Raw genomic sequence first — 22,672 nt, forward strand, 5'->3', positions numbered from 1 at the left:
TTTGAATTAATTATTAAATTATTATTTTGTAAATTAAACTAACATTTTCTAAAACAAGATAGGGCAAAAAGAATGCCACTCAAAACAAATTAAACTGAAGAGAAGAAAGATACATTTTAAATAGCGAGGGGACAAGGACTTGTTACTTAACATTCGAGCTCTTTAGGCTACTAAAAACTGGAAGTACAGGAGCTAATTCTATTAAACATGTAACCCAGTGAGAGATCATTTCTCCCCTTAGAGCCTTCTATTAAAGGACCTATTAGCCCCCTAGAAATCTTCAATTTCGTACCTCTTAAAGTATGCTCTACAGAGGATAGAGGAAGAAGCCTTTTAAAAGTCATCTGTTGAAAAAGGGGCTATAAATAGGATTCCTTGCGGGTTTTGTATTCAAAACAAGAAATTTTATGTTCAATAGAAAACATTGATATAGACGATTCTTGAGAACTTTGTATTACATAAAATACTTTTGAAGGTCTTCTATTGAAAACTCAAAGGGCATACAATTAAGCTTAGAATTAATTAAAGGAACTTCTACTGGGCAAGGAGAAGTTTTAAGAATTTTTTTCTATTAAATATGGGATCTCTTTAAAGGTCTGCTTTTAAACGCAGGACCTCTTTGATTGCCCTCTATTGAACGTGCAAGAACTTTAAAGGCTTTTTATTAAATATTGAAGATCTTTTTCTATAGAAAGTAGAAACCCTATAAGAAAGTACTCTTTAAGGAAAAAACCCCTGAAAAGCTTCCTATTGAGCATAGACATGGAACAAAATAGCCTTTTAAGGCTTTTTTACTGTACCTTTAATGGCCCTCTACATACATAGAATACATTCTATTAATATCCCATCATTAATGTTGTAAGTTGTACCTGAACATCACCTAATTAAGAAAGTAAATAAAAAACTCACTTTACCTTATTTATAAAAACTATCAATTATTTATTTCCCTTTAAAAAAATAACTACTGATTTTTAGTAAAACAAAATCCATTTACGTTTCCACCTCATCTTGACACCAACCATCGTCGTCGGACAAAAATCTACGCTTCATCGATGTATTCATGTACGGCCTCAATACCCATTCCGTATTGGCGGCTTGTATCTCATCCAATGTGCCAAGTTTGATTTGATACAATTTCAGTTGAAATCTCGGTCCAACTTCTTTCATTTCCAATTCTTTGTTAACATATTGATATGTATGATGCCGGAAGGCAATGTAATCATCATGATTGGCAAAAGTTATGACACGTTTCGAATCCTCTTTTGGTACAGGGAATAAATGTTTCAATATTGTCATTGTACGTTTACCCAAATCTGTTTTGAAATTATGAAATATTAAATGAGGTTTTTGTTCGCTCATCGGACCAATATCGGGTATGTCGTGGCGCATTACCACACCGGAAATGTTAAAGAATGCCGTTGGTCCGTAGGGCAGATGGCATATGACCAAACTGTCGGGAACACCACGATGTTCATGGACAATGATAAAGTCGGTCACATCATTTGCCCGGCAGGCATGTATCAGCTGTTTAAGTTCGTATTTACCGCGATTCATGCGTTGGGCATTGGGGAAGATGAGCCGCAATTCTTTGACAAACATTTTCAGTCTGGCCGATGGTTCATGGGAGGTGGTAATCATGATTTTGGGATCTTCACTGCCGGCATAACGATACTCATCGTCAACATTGGGATTTTCTTGATCTACGGAGGGCAAATGAGAATATTAAGAATTATGGAAACACAAATTCCATTTACAATTCCTTACCCAAACTATATTTTAGTTTCTCCTGTATGCCAATAGCCTCTCGTTGCAGACTCGGATGTATGGTCTTGTTATTTGTCAAACTGTTGATCAGCTTTTGTTTCTTTTCCTCACTCTTGTGTCTTCTGGTCTCCTTTGCCTTCTCAAAAAGATATTCTCTTCTAAGTCGAGCTTGCCTTCGCAACATTTTTCTTTTATTTTTTACTTTCTAAAGAATCCAAAGAACACGATTTGTTTAATTTCCAAATAATAAGAAAATAAACACATGTGCGCGGCAGCGATGGGAGAGGGGCGATGTCGATAATCGGTTTATCGATAACCGTTATAAGATAATGAATTACTTTTTAGTTGCCATATTGCACTCTACAGCAGCTGTTATGTGATTGATGATATTAGAGTCGTTGGTTTAACGATTTTTTGAATTAAAATTGGAATATTGCCCGATGTTAAAGCTGCCTTTAAGGTGAAGTTAGACGTAACTTATAACATCGCTGTAGCCATATCCATAACATTGACCGCACACACATTAAATGTTATCGATGCCTTAACCAATAATAGCATGTTTCCATTGGAAACCGAACAACGTTGTTCGCTCTCAGAATTAGGTACACGAATTAACCCGTTCATACGGCACGATTCGTAATTCATAGTAAAATAATTCCTTTTTTTCAAAATTTTGTTTGTTGATTTTAATGGGAATTTATACTAAAATACATAAAATTCTCACTAATATGGATAGAAGAAATGATTATTTTTCTCCCAAAGATTTATTAAAACATTAATTTTATAATTTTCATTCACGTTTCCAACTTTTTGTGTGAATGTTGACATTTTGAACATATTTTTGTATATTTCTATTTTTAAATTCTGCTGGAGAGACACTTGTCAAACATTTTTTCTGCCGATACAAACATTTTGAAAATATTGCCTCTTTTGTTTCCTGTTTTCTGTGGAAATTTCAACTCGTGGACAAAATGCGTACCTCGGATGAGAGAGAAAACAAAATTTACTTTCGTTTGAATGTACATACGCTATTCTACATTGTAGTTTTCATTCATAAATTTCAGTCTTCCCAAAATTTTTCAAAATTTCATTAAATTTTTCTATTTTCAATTTTTAAATGTCATAATTAATTTTTTCGATAAATGCTCTCATTTGTTAGGGATGGGACATATTTTTTCGTTGTTCTGAGAGTGATTTGATTTGAACAATGTACAAATATGAGTGTTCGCTCAGGAAATTTTGTGTGAAGAATTAAGTAGTTTTTTCATAGTTGAGGGTCAAACAACGAATAGAGAGCGAATCAAGTGCAGTGGAAACGCCACATAATAGCTGTAATTTACATATTTCTACAAAAATATAAAAATTTTTTATATGGTTACGGTTATGGCACGTTTAATTGGACCTTCATTTATAGGAAACTTATGAAAACGACGTTTGGAAGCTTAAGCAAATGGCAAAATTTACTTTAAGCGTGTTTGATTGTTACATCTTCCCTTGAATATAGATCTGGGGAAATTATTATATAGATCTGGGGAAAGTAGCACATATGTACTTTCCAGATATGTATGTAAGATAGTCTGCCCCAGAACTGCAAGAATGTAAGACACACTCAAATTCTGCCGTCGTTTCCCTTTATAATTTGACATTAGTATTCATAGCCATGATACTAAGCTGCTTATGAAATCTAACCTTAATTTCGGGTATTGAACACTGGTCCACAAAAATTTTGTACAATAATTGAATAAAATGCTCTTATAGGCAATTTGTATTTTATATTCCTTTTTTCTTTTGTTCGTAATGTCAAAAATTGTTAGCAATTACTGTCGTTGAAAAACGTTTGACAGTTATGAAAACTATCGTACCTTAAAAAAATAAAATTCTCAATTAACAATTTGTTCTGTGTAAACACTAGGTAAGAGAAGCAGGAGTGGGGTTCTAGCATGGTAGAAGAATACAGGTAGATGCATCAATGCTTGGGAACATATGTCAAAATTTTTAAAATATTTTGTCAAAAATTAGTCGATTTAAATATGTTTTCTTATATATATGTTTTCTTATATATATCGGAGCTTGTTATAATATGCATTTCTCAGAAGTATTTACAAATTTCAATAGTTTTTTATTGAACATTTTCAATTCCAAAATCGGTTTGACAGTTCATTGTCCCAGCAGCTGTGTCGATGTGACTACATGTATTCTTTTACCATGCAGGAAGGGAATAGTAGTATTGTAATATTAGTATTGTTTCAGACTTAATAAAACGAATTTTTGACTGGCTTAAGTCACCGGCTGGCTTCTTCGTAGAGGAACAAAGAAGTTTAGGTTGACTTAGTTTGATTTGGGCCCTACGCCCCTTTATTCTTTTCCGAAGAAGACAGCCAGTGACTTAAGCCAAACAAAACAGCATTTTATGTATTCTCCCCTTTCACCTCCTTTATGAGGGCTTATTTAACGTACAGGGTGAGATGCAAAAACTGCAACCAACTTCAGACTTCTGTCATTTCTAAGCCACTCGTCCGACAGCTTTTAAAACTATTCCCGTGACAGCTCATTATATTCTTCACAACCGTACAAAAGGTTTTTGGTGAGAACTTTCCAGAAAAAAAGTTATTCGTGATGGAATTCAAGCGTGATAGTGTGATTTCTTTATATTTGGCTGAAAAACCACAAGTGGCTATCGTTAGAGCACTCCAGCATTTAAAAGATGAATTAATATTTTGTGTATTGTATCAGCGCTCGTTACCGTGAGACTGGTAGCGTAGCCCGACGTCAAGGAAGTGGACGGAAGAAAACAGCAACATCAGCAGATATGATTCGAAAAGTAAAGAAGCGACTTGATCGAAACCCGCGTTGCAGTGGCCGAAAAATGCCTCGTGAGCTGAACATATCGCAATATTCCATTCTGCAAAAATTGAAAAATGAACTCGGGGTAAAGTCATTGAAATTCCAAAAAGTGCAAGAACTTACACCACAAGAGTCAAAGAAAATAGAATCAAAATAGCTAAAGATTTGCTTCGCTTGTTCGAAAGTGGTGAATTGGCGAATTTGGTTTTCTCCGATGAGAAAACATTCGTTGTCCAGAAGTTTGTAAACAAACAAAATTATCGTGTTTACTTGCCAAAGAGATCAGCTGAAAATGTGAACCTTCGGTTGGCAATTGTGATGGTGTGGGTCGGCATAACAGCTGATGGTCGCCCTCTGCTCGTATTAATCTACCGTGGCATCAGAATAAATACCGAATATTATCGCGAAAATATTCTGGAGGGTGTATTAAGGCCTTGGGCACGCAAACATTTTGGCCGCAGACCTTGGACTTTGCAAGAGGACTCAGCGCCATCGCACTCAGCAGGCGCCACTCAAGAATGTTTCCAAAATGGGGTTCCTCGCTTCATTTCCAGCGCACAATGGCCACCAAAATCTCCGGATACAAATCCGTTGGACTATTGTGTCTGAGGTATTTTGGAAAAGAAGGTTGGCGCTAAAAAATACCAAAGTGTCGATCACCTCAAGCAAACGCTTCGCCGGGAATGGACCAAAATTCCGCAGAGCCACACTCGGTCAGCGTGTGACGGTTTCATTTGCCATTTGAAGGCCATAATTCGTGCTAAAGGTGACCAATTCGAACAAATCTAAACTTATTTTAAAATTTGATGCTATTTCTGACATTTTTGGCTTTCATCCAATAAAATCTAAAAAAAAATATATATAAAAATTATGGCGTTTGACTTTGTTGCAGTTTTTTTTTTATGCGGAAAAATTCAAACTTATATAAATTAGGCACAATATTACAACAGAAATAAAAACTACTGCAATTTTCAGATGTCACAAAATACTTTACAAAAACACATTTTTCTTATATTCGAAAGAAGGAACATTAAGGTGGAAGTACATAAGTAGCTTGAAGTCATGGCTAGGCATATTTTGTGACAACGTCGTTTTCTATTATAATTTGACATTAATATGCCTAGCCATGACTTCAAGCTTTTTATGTACTTGCACCTTTATAATTAGTTAAGCTTTGTACTGCTCTCTTTTATAGTTTTACAAGAACTTTTATCCTTAATTGTCAGTGTATCTATAAAAAATATGGTATGTAGAAGGATAAACTTAAGGTGAGAATACATAAAACGCTTTTTTGACTGGCTTAAGTCATCGGCTGTCTTCTTCGTAGAGGAACAAAGGAATTTTAGGTTGACTTAGTTCGATTATGGAACAACGCTCCTTTGTTCTGTTCCGAAGAAGACAGGCGATGACTTAGCCAGTCAAAAAAGCGTTTTATGTATTCTCACCTTTATGGTTGGCTATCCTAGTACAGTTCTTCCATGCCAAAGTTCATAGCCATACTCCACATTGAAAACTAAAATTTAGCTTTCTCTCTAATAATGATAGGCTAAAGCTGAGAATACATAAAGCGCTTATTTGACTGGCTTAAGCTGGGAATACATAAAGCGCTTATTTGGCTGGCTTAAGTCATCGGCTGGCTTCTTCGGAAATGAACAAAGGAGCCTAGGGCCAAAATCGAACTAGGTCAACCTAAAACTCCTTTGTTCATCTACGAAGAAGCCAGCCGATGACTTAAGACTGCCAAATATGCTCTTTATGTATTTCCAGCCTTAAGCCAGCCAAATATGCGCTTTATGTATTCGAAGTCAGCCAAATATGCGCTTTATGTATTTCCACCCTAAAAATGTTAAAAATTTTTAATTGTTGATATGTTTTAAAAATTGGCTTCCGCTTTCGAAAAAGAAAATAACAATATTTTATTGCAATTCATATTTTATATGTATGACATTTGCAAAACATATTTAAAACAACATTGCAGAGAGCATTTTTTGCCAAGTGGCAAAAATAGCATGAAAGTTCTCTTACCTTGCAACGAAAGTGAATTTGCAACAAATGAAAATTGACATCGAGAGAACAACTGTTCGAGCAAAAGAGCGAAATAGAAAGTGCATTCATTTACTGAACATCCAACCCGCGAAGATCACAACAAACGACATTTAGCAGCGATCGAAGACGGAACATAAACGGGAAACCAAAACAATCAAGCAAGCAAGCAAATCGTAGCAGATCTGTTTTAGTGAATTTCTTGTGGCCAACAACTATAAATAAAAAAAGGAATAAAAATAATCTAGAAAATTCAAATTGAAATACGAAAAATCGAGCAAAAGTTCTTGTGCAAGGCCAACGAAAAAAGGAGAATTTTCGTGCGCGTTGAAAAAATACAGGAATTAATTTTTATTATCTAACAATTTGTCAATTATCTCTGACGCTGTGGAGCTGCAAAAGGATAAAGCCCTTGAATTCCTGCGCGTTTTGGCCTTTGTCCTTTTGTTTTTGATAATTTCACTATATCTCTATCGTTTTACGTTCTAAACGGCAAGGGGGGCTCTTTAACATCCCAATAGACCCCGAATTTTTCGCTTTAAACGTTTAAAAAAGGCACAAACGAAAAGGTAACATCTATCTGCAGTGCAATTCATGTTCAAGGTCATTATGTAATGTCGAGAAAATTAATCATGTAAACGCTTTTCTTTTCTATTCCCTCTCCTTCGTGTTGTCTGTTGTGGACGCGAACACGTGTTAATCTGTCTGTTACGCTGGCGTTGCACGCGTGCAGCTTGTTTTTGCGGTTGTAATGGCTAAAGTTCCGGCTGTTGGCATCGACTTGGGCACCACCTATTCATGTGTTGGTGTCTTTCAGCATGGCAAAGTTGAAATCATTGCCAATGATCAAGGCAATCGTGTCACCCCCTCCTATGTGGCTTTCACTGATACGGAACGTTTGATTGGTGATGCTGCCAAAAATCAAGTGGCTATGAATCCGAATAATACCATTTTTGGTAAGTGATGGCTTGTGAAATGGCTTAAATAAGAGTTATTGCGGTAGGTTGTGTGTGTTCTGAGGGGTCACTTCTGTTCTATGAAAATGTGAAATGAAAAATTTTATAAAGCGAAGGACATGGCAAAACAATAAAGGTAAATTCATTTGCTAATTTAAGTATGGCAACCCTTTTCTGATGAACTTGACCTTTTATCTATTTCATATCTAAAATATTTCCGTATGACTAGTGGCAGATTTTACAAAAATAATAAATGTATTTTTTCAGCGTTCCTTGGCACGCAAAAACAGTTTTACATTCTATATTTCAGAAATACCAAATTTATTTATCTGTTCTTGGACTTAAACATACAGAGAACAAAGTATTTGGTCTGAAATGAATGAAAAAATCTTTTCAACATACGCCCATATTTAAGGTAGAACTACAAAAAATAAATTTGACAATGAAGGGACGTAAAAGAAAAAAATTGTAATGGCATGATAGCATGAGATTACCATGGCAAGTGTACCATAGGAAAGAAATGTCAAATGAAACATTGTTTAAAGGAAATAATTTTTATATCATATTTTCATAGAACAGAAATCCAGCCCTGGCACGAAAAAGGTGTTTTTTAATAGTTGTGGAGTTGACAATTTATATATGTTTCATTAAAAACTTTCCGGTGATTTAAATTTGGTCTGACAATTTTAAAACATTGTCATTTTTTATCATTTTTTTATTATTGCGTGCTTCATTTCGTTTGATTGGCGGAGAAATCGTTTTGTTTTGACAAATCAGCTGATTGCTTGAACGCTTTTAAGCTTTATGTTTACTTTACACAATTTTCTTGCAAAAGAGTATAAAACTACCTTAAGGAGAGGTTACATAAGCAGCTTGGCATCATGGCTAGGCATATTAATGTCAAATTATAAAGAGAAACGACGGCAGAATTTGAGTGCGGATCTGGCAATCCTTTATGATATTTCACAAAATATGCCATGCGAAGACTTCATGCTATTTATGTACTCTCACCTTTACATTATCAGAACAAAAGTTGATGGACCAGTGATTTTTATTTGGGGTAGCAATTTTATAACAGCTTTATTTTTTATCATTTTTAATTTTTGCATTCTTCATTTCGCTTGATTGGCGGAGAAATTGTTTTATTTTGACAAATCAGCTGATTGTTTGAATGTTTTAGAGTTTTATGTTTACTTTCCACAATTTTATTGCAAATGAGTATTTTACCTACCTTAAGCTGGGAATACATAAAGCGCTTATTTGGCTGGCTTAAGTCATCGGCTGGCTTCTTCGGAAATGAACAAAGGAGCCTAGGACCAAAATCGAACTAGGTCAACCTAAAACTCCTTTGCTCATTTACGAAGAAGCCAGCCGATGACTTAAGCCAGCCAAATATGCGCTTTATGTATTTCCAGCCTTACTCACTCCGAAAGAAGTTGCTGGACAATTCCAGACAAATCTATAAAGTATTCCATCAAATTTTCAAAACCAAATGCAGTGTAAAAATTTTGTCAATGTTTTTTTTCTGTGATTTTAATTGTAATAATTATTGTGACAACCAATCTTAAAGATTAGCTGTGATAAATGAGAATAAATCATGGTATAATAAGGATGTTTATAAAACTATCAAAGGAAAACTTTCAGGCTATGTCCGCTTTAGGTCAAAGTTATTAAAAAATCATTTTACTTAAAGTAATTTTTATCTTTCCTTTGTGACATAGTTTTCAATCAAAACAAATGGAATGATAAAGAAAAAAATTGGAAATTAAACAAATAGCTGCAATACCTTTTACTTTCACCTGGGAATACGCCCTCTGAACATGGTATAAGAATAGAAGGTAACCATGGTAGAAGAATATAATTAGATGCATCAACGCTTGGATACATTGACATGTCAAAATTTTTAAAATGTTTTGACAAAAATAAGTGGATTTGTATATGTTTTCTTATACGACGTCAATCGAACGTTGTTAAGATATGAATTTTTTCACAATTTTTAAAAATTTAAATAAAAATCTTCAATACCAAAATTGGTTTGACAGTTCTTTGTCCCAGCATCTGTGTCGATGCGACTACTTGTATTCTTCTACCATGATGGTAACAGCCGTTGGCGCATTTACGCTGTTATCGCACGATAAAGTTCTACACATGTGCTGTCACTTTTAATATACATGTGTATTTCCGTGTGTATGTCAAAATTGTACATATGACTCATAAGTCTTGCTATCACACACTTGAATATTTTTTTTTATTTCCTTTGGTTACATAGTGATTTTATTGTATTTTCTATAAAAATATAACACTTTATCGGTGACTTTTTATCGCAAATTTAATTTTATATATTTTCACAGAACAACAAACAAAACTTTTGATTAAATTATATTTTTCTGATGAAAATAGGGCTCGCCGTGATCGAAAAATTTCACATGTAATTTTCTCATGTATTTCACAACTGAAATATCGTCCATGTATCACACGATGCGTGCAAATATGCGCTTTATGTATTTCCAGCCTTACTCACTCCGAAAGAAGTTGCTGGACAATTCCAGACAAATCTATAAAGTATTCCATCAAATTTTCAAAACCAAATGCAGTGTAAAAATTTTGTCAATGTTTTTTTCTGTGATTTTAATTGTAATAATTATTGTGACAACCAATCTTAAAGATTAGCTGTGATAAATGAGAATAAATCATGGTATAATAAGGATGTTTATAAAACTATCAAAGGAAAACTTTCAGGCTATGTTCGCTTTAGGTCAAAGTTATTAAAAAATCATTTTACTTAAAGTAATTTTTATCTTTCCTTTGTGACATAGTTTTCAATCAAAACAAATGGAATGATAAAGAAAAAAATTGGAAATTAAGCAAATAGCTGCAATACCGTTTACTTTCACATGGGAATACGCCCTCTGAACATGGTATAAGAATAGAAGGTAACCATGGTAGAAGAATATAATTAGATGCATCAACGCTTGGAAACATTGACATGTCAAAATTTTTAAAATGTTTTGACAAAAATAAGTGGATTTGTATATGTTTTCTTATACGACGTCAATCGAACGTTGTTAAGATATGAATTTTTTCACAATTTTTAAAAATTTAAATAATTTTTCATTAAAAATCTTCAATACCAAAATTGGTTTGACAGTTCTTTGTCCCAGCATCTGTGTCGATGCGACTACTTGTATTCTTCTACCATGATGGTAACAGCCGTTGGCGCGTTTACGCTGTTATCGCACGATAACGTTCTACACATGTGCTGTCACTTTTAATATACATGTGTATTTCCGTGTGTATGTCAAAATTGTACATATGACTCATAAGTCTTGCTATCACACACTTGAATATTTTTTTTTATTTCCTTTGGTTACATAGTGATTTTATTGTATTTTCTATAAAAATATAACACTTTATCGGTGACTTTTTATCGCAAATTTAATTTTATATATTTTCACACAACAACAAACAAACAAAACTTTTGATTAAATTATATTTTTCTGATGAAAATAGGGCTCGCCGTGATCGAAAAAGTTCATATGTAATTTTCTCATGTATTTCACAACTGAAATATCGTCCATGTATCACACGATGCGTGCAACTTCTACACTATGAAAATTTGACACTTCATTCGTAAAACCCTTATCATCTGATAGCAGCTTTAGTATTTACAAAGAATAAAATTTTAATGCTGCCTAATCACCCAACAATTTTGAAGCTGGTTCCAAATTACATTAGTTCTGTTCCAGAACCTGCTAGAATGTACTAGTTTTGAAAAATTTTCGATATCATAAAGGAAAAATCGGTTATCGTTGTAAAAACTTTTACATTCTTGCAGTTCTGGAACATATATAAACGTATCCTTCTGCTCTTTTCCTTAACCTGCAAGTGTCTACAAGTTTTGCAATTTCTTTCGATATCATAAAGGGAAAATCGGTTAATGTAATTTTTTTACATTATTGAAGTTCTGGAACAGACCATTCATTATCTTTCAGTTTTAGGTTAGTAGAAGAGGATTTTCGATAACTCATATTTATTGCCATTCCATGTTATTTTTTTCTTTATTTGTTGTTATAGATTTATCAAAAGAAATATATTCTCTTGATGTTTTTTCCTAACTCAAATTATTTATAATGTTCTTGGTACTTGCAGTTTCCTCCTCTGTCTATTATAGATGCGCGCCTGTTTGTCCTCAATCAATTCATGCAAAACACTAAATTTCAAATTTCTCATATTTTTTTTAAAGTTGCGGGTGCAGTCGTATCAGCCTTTTGAAAGGCAACATCATTATGCTGTACATTGCCATAGTTGTCATTTTTAGATCTACAGACCACATGAGATAACAAATGATTGAATGTTTCTGTTATAGTGGTGGAAAACATGCGAATGTGTCCGACACAAATACATTTTTGCATTCGAATTTAGTAACTAGATATTAAAATGGGTTAAGTTATTGTCAAACTGGCTAAAAAAAACATATCCTTAGTGGAGAAAAAGGTTCGATAACAAGTATTTTTTTAGCATTTTTTTCGATAGTAAGTTCTTATTTAAATGAAATTAAACTGTTTCGGAATTCAAACTTTTATGTAAAACTTGGTCGATAACAACACATTATTGCTCTGTTCCAGAACCTGCAAGGATTTACTAGTTTCGTAATTTATTATCGATTTCATAAAGGAAAAATCGATTATCGTAGTCGATTTTTTACATTCTTACTGCGTCTAGTACGTATATGGACCATATTTTTTTTTAATAACATGTTTTTCTAAGAGAGAAATTATAATAAAAATAAAATAAAAAACCTTTCGATAACAAGTTATTTCATAGAAAATCGTTCAATAACCTGTTTCTCTAAAGGAACTAGAAAAATAATGCTCTGTTCTAGAACCTGTAAGAAACGTCTATTTCTATTTTCTATCGAAATTATGTTCGATTAGACAATTATCGTATACAAAACTTTTTCGATAATTTGTTATTTATTTGTGGAAATCTATTTAGGGTCTGTTCCAGCAACTGCAGGAATCTACTGGTTTTGCTATTTTTTCGATATCATTAGAGGAAAATCGTTATCTTAGTAGATTTTTACATTCTTACTGGCTCTGGAAAGTATATTGACCATATTTTTTTTTAATGACAAGTTTTTCTATAAAAAATAACAAAACTTACGATAACAAGTTTTTTCATAGAAAATCGTTCAATAACGTGTTTCTCTAAAGGAACTAGAAACAAATGCTATGTTCCAGAAACTGCAAGAATCGTCTATTTTTGATTTTTTCCGATATCGTAAAAGGAAAATCGATTATTTTACATTTTTAACTTATAACTTTTTTTGATAACATTTTGTTTTTATCAAAAGCACGTCAAATAACAAATATTTGTTGTGAAAAATACGTACACCAAAACGTTTTCCATGGAAATTATGTTCGATTAGCCATTTATCGTATAGAAATCTGTTTCGATTTATTTTTTATTTGTAGAAATCTATAAAGGGTCTGTTACAGAACCAGCATGAATAGACTATTTTTGCCGTTTTTCTGATATCACAAAAGGAAAATCGGTTATCTTAATGAAAATGTTGCATTGTTTCCATGGTCGCATCGACACAGCTGCTGGGACAATAAACTGTCAAACCAATTTTGGAATGGAAAAATTTGAATGAAAAATTATTTAGATTCTTTAAAATTGTTGAAAATGCATAACATAACAACCTCCTCTACCTATTTTTTGATAAATCGTTCTGAAATTTTGACATATCAATGTTCCCAAGCGTTGATGCATCTATCTTTATTGTTCTACCATGATTCTTTCTGTTTTGGAAAATTCGCTTGGCAATTGGTTAGTTTCAGAACTGCAAGAATGTAAAAGTTTTTACTACGATAACAGTTCGAGAATTACCATCAATTTTAAAGGAAAGTAAATTCGATAACATGGTTATCGAGTTGACTGATTCATTAGAGAACATCTTCGATAACATGATTTTCTTTTTAGAAACACCAGTCCAACAATAGTCTTTTCTGCGGAAAACTAATTTTTTTTCCTGTTGGAAACTACTTTCTATTGACAACTTGCTCGATAACAAATTTTTCTGTAGATATATTCTCTACAAAATTACTTATAATTCGACTATGGTTTGGTAAAATGTTTCGTACGTCCCTACTACCCAACTAGTATTTTTTATGAATTTTTTACTACGATAACCGATTTTAACTATACAAAATCGAAAAAAAATTGAAAAACTTGAAGATTCTTGCAGGTTCTGGACAACTTAGACAACTTATTAATTTAAATATTCTTTACGGTTTTGGGCGCCATTTCCATCACAATTAAATATTTGTCTAATTCTAAATTTCTATTTTTTCCCCATTGTATTAAAATCTTAACTATGACCCCATCCAATAAACGTTTGCATTCAAATATGCTTTTCGCATGTTTAACCACGTCATTAATGGTCAATGTTTACGACCAACAGTTTGTTGCCAAAAAAATAAAATTATATATTTTGATTGTGGCTAAAACACACATTTCAATGTGCTCGAGAAATAGCATCGCCTGCATTAGTTTAACAAATTGAAAATAAAATTAAACAGAGACGCAGGCACACACACACAGACACTCAATCAATTTCGTCCATTTGCCAGAGAACAATAATCAAAAGTTTTGATTTCACAGTTCGTTGATGGTTATCATTTTGTGTTTTTTTTTTGATGTGGATGGATGTAAACAAAGAATTTCATTCATGTCTTTTTGTGTTGTGAAAATATTTGGGGTATGTTTGTGTCCGTGTGTGTGGCGGTTCGTTTATCATATAGATTTTCATTGTCACAACATTGCCGATATTTATAAATAGCTGTCAGCCAGAATCCATATTTACTTTGACAAGTAGTTTTCGTTTATCTTTTTTGCAAATTGTTAGGCACTTGTCGAGGCAATTATAACAAAATACTGTTCTACTCTGATCTGAATTGGGCTCCCAATTAGATTTCGTTAAGGTGAGAGTACATAAAAGGCTTTTTTGACGGGCTGGCATCTTCGGAAAATAACAAAGGAACGTAAGACCAAAATCGACCTAAGTCAACCTAAAACTCCATTGTTATTCTACGACGAAGTCAGCCAATGACTTAAGCCAGACAAAAATGCGTTCTATGTATTCTCATCCTTACAGTACCCAAGAAGATCGTACTTTTTTCGAATTGCATTCATCCTTCATTGTCAATTTTATTAACCAAAATGTCTCTCTATATTTTTAACCAAAACCTTTTGTTGTTGTTGTAAGGCAAAACAGTACTAATTCCCAAAAATTTTGTTGTCTTGCTTGTCTAATTTCAGTTTTTTAACACGTTTGTTCAACTGCTCTGCATCTGTAGTAGTGTTGTTGTTTGCCATACCCGTTTATGTCCTCCTACCCTGCCAATGCACTGAAAGTCTTCCTTGTGTGATTAATTTTAAGTTTGGCTGTAATCCTTGAAATAAAATAGTTGTAAATTAAAATAAATATTTTATTTATGAAAAACGAGTTGTATATTTGTTGGTGTGTTTCAGAACTGTAAGAATTTAAAAGTTTTTACAACGATAACCGATTTTGCCTTTATGATATCGAAATAAATTTGCAAAACTAGTAGGTTCTAGCCGGTTCTGGAACAGTCTTTGTGTAATGGGTTGTTTATTTTTTATTGGAAAAATTTTGAAAAATTTCGAGGATAAGAATCAATTTTAAGGTAAAATAATTTCGATAACAAGGTTATCGGTTTGATCGATTCAATAGGGAACATATTCGATAACAGGAATGTATTTTGAGAAACCCAGACTTTCTATAGTCGATAACAATTTGATCTTCAAACAAGTAAAAAACAAATATCCTCCACCATTTTGAAGGAAGACTTAAAAAATTTCCAAAAAAATCCGTCCAATGAGGGCTATACGAAGACGTGGTGCTGCAATAGAAATATTTTTTTTTTTCATAGGCTGTGAATGCCCATTACGAACTTTAAATACGAAACTTGAAACAATTCCGGGAATAATTTCGCTAATATCATCAAAATACCGGATAAAGGGATGTGCCACTATATGTGGGCTATATATGAAGACGTGGACCTTCATAGCCCCCAGTAATGGTCATAGGTTGCGGTACTCGATACGAGTTTGAAATACTAAATTTGAAACAATTCCCCTGAATAATGTATCCAAAATCTTCAAAATACCGAATATCAAGAGGCATCGTTATATGGAGGGCCATATGAAAACGTGGACCTTCATACGCAAGTTTTTGTCATAGGCTTTAGTACCCATTACGAACTTTAAATACGAAATTTGAAATAACTCCGGTCAAAAAAATTTGATAAAATCAACAAAATACCGAATATGGTGGGGTACCGTTGAATGGGGACTATACGATATCGCAGACCTGTATGGACAATTCTCTTACAGAGGGAAAAGTACTCAGAAGGAACTTCTGGTGTGGATTTTCAGACAATTCCGTTGACAAAATTTGGCTAAAATCATGAAAATGCCGTATATCGGGAGGTACCGTTATATGGGGGATATACAATGTCGTGGACCTATATAGGCAATTCTCTTCCAGGGGTCAGAGTACTTAGAAGGAACTCCTGGTGTGGATTTTCAGACAATTCCTTTGATAAAATTTGGCTCAAATTATGAAAATACCGTATATCGGGGGAATATACGATATCGTGGACCCATATAAACTCCAGGGGGTAGAGTACTCAGAAGGAACTCCGCGTGTGGATTTTCAGTCAATTTTATTGGAAAATGTAGCAAAAATCATAAAAATATCGCATATGGGGGGCATTGTTACATGGGGCTATATGATATCGTGGACTGATATAGCCCATCTTCGAACTTGAACTACCTGCGGACAAAAATGATCTAAGCAAAATTGTAGCTTCTGTTCCAGAACCTGCAAGAATTTAATAGTTTTGCCATTTTTTTCGATTTCATAAAAGAAAAATCTTTTAGCGGAGTAAAAACAGTTCAGGAACAGAACAAGATTTTTCTAAAAATAAAAAAAAATCGATAGCAACTTTTCGATCGATAACAAGTTTATATTATTAGGGATTACGTGATCGATGGCAATCTTGTTACACCCTCAACCATATGGCTAGAGAGGGTATATATCATTTGATACGGCCAAAACGTGTCTCATCGAAATAATGGTTTTAGACCCTAGGTCTCCTTGAACCAAATCCGATAACTCTCGAAGAGAGTATCCGATCTGATTCAAACTTTGTACATAGTAATATTATTATCAAACTTACATCGAGCTCGAAGATGGGCAATATCGGTCTACATTTTCTGGTACCTCCACCAAAAATGGTCGGAATTTTCAAAACAAAAAAATGTATATATGCAGGGTGATATAAAAATAAGCAACAAAGTCAAACGCCACAATTTTTACATTTTTTTAATTTTATTGAATAAAAGCAAAACAGATCGAAAATAGCATCAAATTTTAGAATAAGTTTAGACTTGTTCAAATTGGTCACCTTTGGCAAGAATTATGGCTTCAAATGGCCAATGAAACCGTCACACACTGTCCGAATCTTGCTCTGCGGTATTTTGGCCCATTCCCGGCGAAGCGCTTGCTTGAGGTGATCGATCGACACTTTGGTATTTTTTAGTGCCAAACTTGCTTTCTAAAATACTCCAGACGCAATAGTCCAACGGATTGGTATTCGGAGATTTTGGTGGCCATTGTGCGCTGGAAATGAAGCGAAGAACCATTCTTGGGGGTCGCGTGCTGAGTGCGATCGTTCGGAGTCCTGTTGGAATGTCCAAGGTCTGCGGCCAAAATATTTTCGTGCCCAAGGTTTTAGTACAACCTTCAGAATATTTTCGCGTTTATTCTGATGCCACGGTCGATTTAAACGAGCGGAGAGCGACCATCGGCTGTTATGGCGGCTCACACCATCACCATGGCCGGCGCTTGATGTGGCCAACCGAAGGTGCAGATTTTCAGCTGACTTCTTTGGCAAGTAAACACGATCATTTTGTTTGTTTAAAAACTGCTGGACCACATATTTTTTTTCATCGGAGAAACCAAATTTGGCAGTTCACCACTTTCGGTGCAGAGAGAAGCAACTCTTTAGCTCCTTTGAGTCGATTTTCTTTCCGTTGAGGTGTAAGTTCTTGCACTTTTTGAAATTTCAATGGCTTTACCCCGAGCACATTTTTCTATATTTGCCGAATGGAATATTGCGATATGTTCAGCTCACAAGCCATTTTTCGGCCACTGCGACGAGGTCGCTTCTTTACTTTTCGAACCATTTCTGTTGATCTCGCTGTTTTCTTCCGTCCACTTCCTTGACGTCGGGCTACGCTACCAGTATCACAGTAACGAGCAATTGGTACGAGACACAAAAGATTTATTCACATCTTTTTAAATGCTGGAGGGCTCTAACGATAGCCTCTTGTGGTTTTCCAGCCAAATATAAAAAAATCACACCGTCACGCTTGAATTCCATCACGAATAACCCTATTTCTGGAAAATTCTCACGAAAATGCTTATGTGCACTTGTAAAGAATATAAAGGGCTGTTACTTGAATAATTTTAACAGCTGTCGGACGAGTGGTTTAGAAATGAAAGCATTCTGATTTTGGTTGCAGTTTTTTCATCTCATCCTGTATCTCATATAAAGTGTAGGAAATAGTCGATAATAGGTGAAATCTGGCACGTTGTAATATTTATATCAGTCTTAGGGCATATACGATTGGCCAACTGCTTCGGAACCTCCCCCATAAAGGGTCAACGGATTAAATAATTATAACTCAAGGCTGGGGGTATACATCTGTCCGCAAAACCGACTGATACTATTTTACTTCTTGAAAATGCATTTCGATAACACAATCTTCGATTGAACCAACCAAAAATTCTCCTGCCATAACCTATCAAAGAATAACAGATTTTTCCCTCTCTTTTTCTAGATGCCAAACGTTTAATTGGTCGCAAATTCGATGACATCACGGTCCAGAGTGACATGAAACACTGGCCCTTTGAGGTGGTGAGCGATGGTGGTAAGCCAAAAATCCGCGTGGAATATAAAGGCGAGAAGAAATCCTTTTTCCCTGAGGAAGTATCATCAATGGTTTTGACCAAAATGAAGGAAACTGCCGAAGCCTATATGGGTCGCACTGTAACTGATGCCGTAATAACCGTGCCAGCTTATTTCAATGACTCGCAGAGGCAGGCTACCAAGGACGCTGGTGCCATTGCCGGTTTGAATGTGTTGCGTATTATCAATGAACCTACTGCAGCGGCTATTGCCTATGGCTTGGATAAGAAGGGCACCTCGGAGCGTAATGTTTTGATTTTCGATTTGGGTGGTGGTACCTTCGATGTTTCCATTCTAACCATTGAGGATGGCATTTTTGAGGTTAAATCCACTGCGGGCGACACCCATTTGGGTGGTGAAGATTTTGACAATCGCATGGTTAATCATTTTGTGCAAGAATTTCAAAGGAAACACAAGAAAGACCTGTCCACCAACAAGAGGGCCTTGAGACGTTTGCGCACCGCTTGCGAGAGGGCCAAGCGGACTTTGTCCGCCTCCACCCAGGCCAGCATTGAAATTGATTCGCTGATGGATGGTATTGATTTTTATACCTCTATTACCCGGGCCCGTTTTGAGGAATTGAATGGTGATCTGTTCCGTGGCACCATGGAACCGGTGGCCAAGGCTTTGCGTGATGCCAAAATGGATAAGGGTCAGATACACGACATTGTTTTGGTGGGTGGTTCCACGCGTATACCCAAAGTCCAGAAGTTATTGCAGGACTTTTTCAATGGCAAAGATTTGAATAAGTCCATTAACCCCGATGAGGCTGTGGCCTATGGCGCCGCAGTGCAAGCAGCCATATTACATGGCGATAAGTCTGAGGCTGTCCAGGATCTTTTGTTGTTGGATGTAACACCACTGTCATTGGGTATTGAGACAGCCGGCGGTGTTATGACTGTTTTGATAAAACGCAACACCACCATACCCACGAAACAGACCCAGGTCTTCACCACCTACTCGGACAATCAACCTGGTGTGTTGATTCAGGTCTTTGAGGGTGAACGTGCCATGACCAAGGATAACAATATCTTGGGTAAATTTGAATTGAGTGGCATACCACCTGCTCCCAGGGGTGTGCCACAAATCGAGGTGACCTTCGATATTGATGCCAATGGCATCTTAAATGTCACTGCTGTTGAGAAGTCCACGAATAAGGAAAACAAAATCACCATCACCAATGACAAGGGCCGTTTGAGTAAAGAAGACATTGAACGCATGGTCAACGATGCCGAAGCCTATCGCCATGAGGATGAGAAGCAACGTGAACGTGTTAATGCCAAAAACTCGCTTGAATCCTATTGTTTCCAAATGAAAGCCACGCTCGATGATGAGAACGTACGTACGAAGGTATCGGATTCGGATCGTCAAATGATTATGCAGAAATGCAATGAGACCATTTCCTGGTTAGATGGCAATCAAACAGCCGAAAAGGATGAATACGAATATAAACAAAAGGAATTGGAAAAGATTTGCAATCCGATAATAACTCGTCTCTATCAGGGCGGTGCTGCACCACCACCAAATGCTGGTGGTATGCCTGGAGGAGCTGGTGCTGGGCCAGCACCTGGTGGTTCTACTGGACCTACCATTGAAGAAGTGGATTAAAATGTGGAAAATGGAAGAGGATGCGAATGGTTGCTGATGACAAAGAACTAATGTCGTTTGTGGAATTTTTTTGTTGTAAAGTTTATTTATTTTTATTTTTTGAAAACATAATTTTTATTAATAAAGTTTTTGTTTATTCAAGTGCAAAATATTGATCTTTTCCAGAACCTGCAAGAATCTAACAGTTTCGAAATTTTTTCTGATATCATAAAGATAAATCTATTATTGGTTACCTTTTTTTATTGTACCATGAGTAGTGGTGTAACTTTTTTTTCGTTAGCTACCTTGTCGGCTGCTTTCGGTAATCCGAAATTCGATAAAATTACATATATGCTATTATGTGAAAGGGACTGCCGAGAACAAAAGATTATTTATTTATTTTGTAAAATCTGCCACTCGACATACGAAAATATTTTAGATAGATTTTATTTACAAAATAACAAGGTCGAGTTCGAGTTCAGAAAAGGGTTGTCAATTGAATTTAACAAATGAGTTTACCTTTATTGTTTTGCCATTGTATTAACAAACAGCTGATCAAACATTTATTTAAAAATGTGGGCTTAATAAAAAACGAAATGATCTTCAGCGGATCCTGAAAATGTCTGGAAAAATATAGAAAATTTATAAGAATTCTATTTCTAGTGCGAAAAAAATTAATTCCATAGTCATTATAGGAAAGACAAAAATGTTTGGGAATATGATATTCCCAGATACACAACCGCCTTTTTCGAAGAAAGCTTCCGCATGACTCGTAAAAGCTTTAATATTTTTTGCCAACGCCATGGACATTTCGGCAATCTTTGCTCTGTTCCAGATCCAGCAAGAATCCACTGGTTTTGCAACTTTTTTTTTCGATATCATAGAGGAATAATCGGTTATCGTAGTAAAAAAGTTTTACATTTTTGTAGTTCTAGAACAGAGCCTATATGAGCATGGTACATTGATATCAAGGTAGGGCTATGATACCATATGATTTTAATTTTTTTATTTTCTTTTGAAAAGAGTGTTCACCTTTCATTCAGTTATCGCGGTTTTCAATTATTTATTCAAAATATATGCAACAAGTTGTTTGATTTTTTTTTATTGTTTTGATACTAATTCTGACATTACAAGCCAAACAGGTAGACCTCTATACTTGCAATTTTTTCAAAGTTGGCCTACCTTTTCTTCATTGTACCATGTATATGACCATTTTTTTCAAGCATCGTATTTTTTCAACATTTTTGTCCCACAATTTTGGAAAACTTATACAAATCTACTTATTTTTGAAGAAAAATTAAAGGAATGTTGACATATCAATGTTCCCAAGCGTTGATGCATCTACCTGTATTCTTCTACTATGGTATGTGGATTTCGCATCGGATTAAAAAAAAATTCAGTCGTGAGAAGATCTATTTTTGTATAATAATATCTAAATTTGAACCGATTCTCACCAATTCCAAATGGTTCGCCGACATAATACCCTTACCACAATGTAGTGTAGGGTATAATAAAAATATAGGAATAACATAAAAAAATTTCCGTAATATAAATTCAAAATATCTGTAGGGATTGCGTATGATTAAAAACAAGTAAAAAAGCAGTAAGCTCGGCCGGGCCGACCTTTGAATACCCTCTATCATTTGGAACGAATTATAAAAATTTAAAAAAAAAAAAAAATAAAATCCATTAAAAATTCTGTTAAAATCTTAAAAATACCGAATATCGGAATGTGCCGATATATTGGGGGGATATACGATATTGTGGATCTATATAGACAAATCTATGTCTGGGGGTAAAGTGCTCACAAAGAACACCTTGTGTAGTTTTTCAGACAATTCCGTTAAGAAATGTGGCTGAAATTATAAAAATACCCAATTCGGGGGGTAGCGTTATATGGGGGCTATACGATATCGTGGCTGGCTTCTTCGGAAATGAACAAAGGAGCCTAGGGCCAAAATCGAACTAGGTCAACCTAAAACTCCTTTGTTCATTTACGAAGAAGCCAGCCGATGACTTAAGCTAGCCAAATATGCGCTTTATGTATTTCCAGCCTTAGCTTCCTATCTTAATTCGTTTTGACTGTATAGTGATTATAACAGACGGACGGACAAGGCTAAATCATCTTAGAATTTTGCGCCGATCAAGAATATATATACTTTGTTGGGTCTAAAATGATTATTTCAATGACTTACAAACGGAATGACGAACTTAATATAACCTCCCCACTATGTATGGTGGAGTGCATAAAAATCTAAAAATCTTAACACCTGTAGCACCAAGCAGTGCCCAAGACATTTGGTAGATGGCGTGCTATGTATGTCTATTATTATAAATAGGGTTCACTGTGATCGAAACAGTACATATGGACCATGATAGAAGAATACAGTTAGTCGCATCGAAACAGCTGCTGGG

At 34.9% G+C, this 22,672-nt stretch overlaps 2 protein-coding genes across 2 annotated transcripts; one reads left to right on the forward strand and one right to left on the reverse strand.

Moving 5' to 3' along the window:
• Positions 1 to 909: 909 nt before the first annotated feature.
• Positions 910 to 2,047, reverse strand: LOC101891118 (U3 small nucleolar ribonucleoprotein protein IMP4). The gene is made up of 2 exons (XM_005183232.4): positions 1,765 to 2,047; positions 910 to 1,700 (listed from the first exon to the last, which is right to left on the reverse strand). The coding sequence occupies exons 1-2, from the start codon at positions 1,946 to 1,948 to the stop codon at positions 991 to 993; spliced, it is 894 nt and encodes a 297-aa protein (XP_005183289.1). The 5' UTR covers positions 1,949 to 2,047; the 3' UTR covers positions 910 to 990.
• Positions 2,048 to 6,730: 4,683 nt separating this feature from the next.
• Positions 6,731 to 20,355, forward strand: LOC101890944 (heat shock 70 kDa protein cognate 1). Its single transcript, XM_005183231.4, has 3 exons — positions 6,731 to 7,220; positions 7,385 to 7,607; positions 18,543 to 20,355. Exons 2-3 carry the CDS (start codon positions 7,403 to 7,405, stop codon positions 20,276 to 20,278), a joined length of 1,941 nt encoding a protein of 646 aa, XP_005183288.1. The 5' UTR covers positions 6,731 to 7,220; positions 7,385 to 7,402; the 3' UTR covers positions 20,279 to 20,355.
• The last annotated feature ends 2,317 nt before the right edge of the window (positions 20,356 to 22,672 follow it).

The sequence above is a fragment of the Musca domestica genome, unplaced genomic scaffold (assembly GCF_030504385.1).
Source record: "Musca domestica strain aabys unplaced genomic scaffold, Musca_domestica.polishedcontigs.V.1.1 6, whole genome shotgun sequence".
NCBI classification, from domain to species: Eukaryota; Metazoa; Arthropoda; class Insecta; order Diptera; family Muscidae; genus Musca; species Musca domestica.

Excerpts from the sequence above, each read along its gene's own strand:
- LOC101890944 (XM_005183231.4), top strand. The coding sequence starts at position 7,403 with ATGGCTAAAGTTCCGGCTGTTGGCATCGACTTGGGCACCACCTATTCA. Across the intron at positions 7,608-18,542 it reads TCCGAATAATACCATTTTTG|ATGCCAAACGTTTAATTGGT; the intron begins GTAAGTGATGGC and ends CTCTTTTTCTAG.
- LOC101891118 (XM_005183232.4), bottom strand. The coding sequence starts at position 1,948 with ATGTTGCGAAGGCAAGCTCGACTTAGAAGAGAATATCTTTTTGAGAAG. Across the intron at positions 1,701-1,764 it reads GAAACTAAAATATAGTTTGG|ATCAAGAAAATCCCAATGTT; the intron begins GTAAGGAATTGT and ends TGCCCTCCGTAG.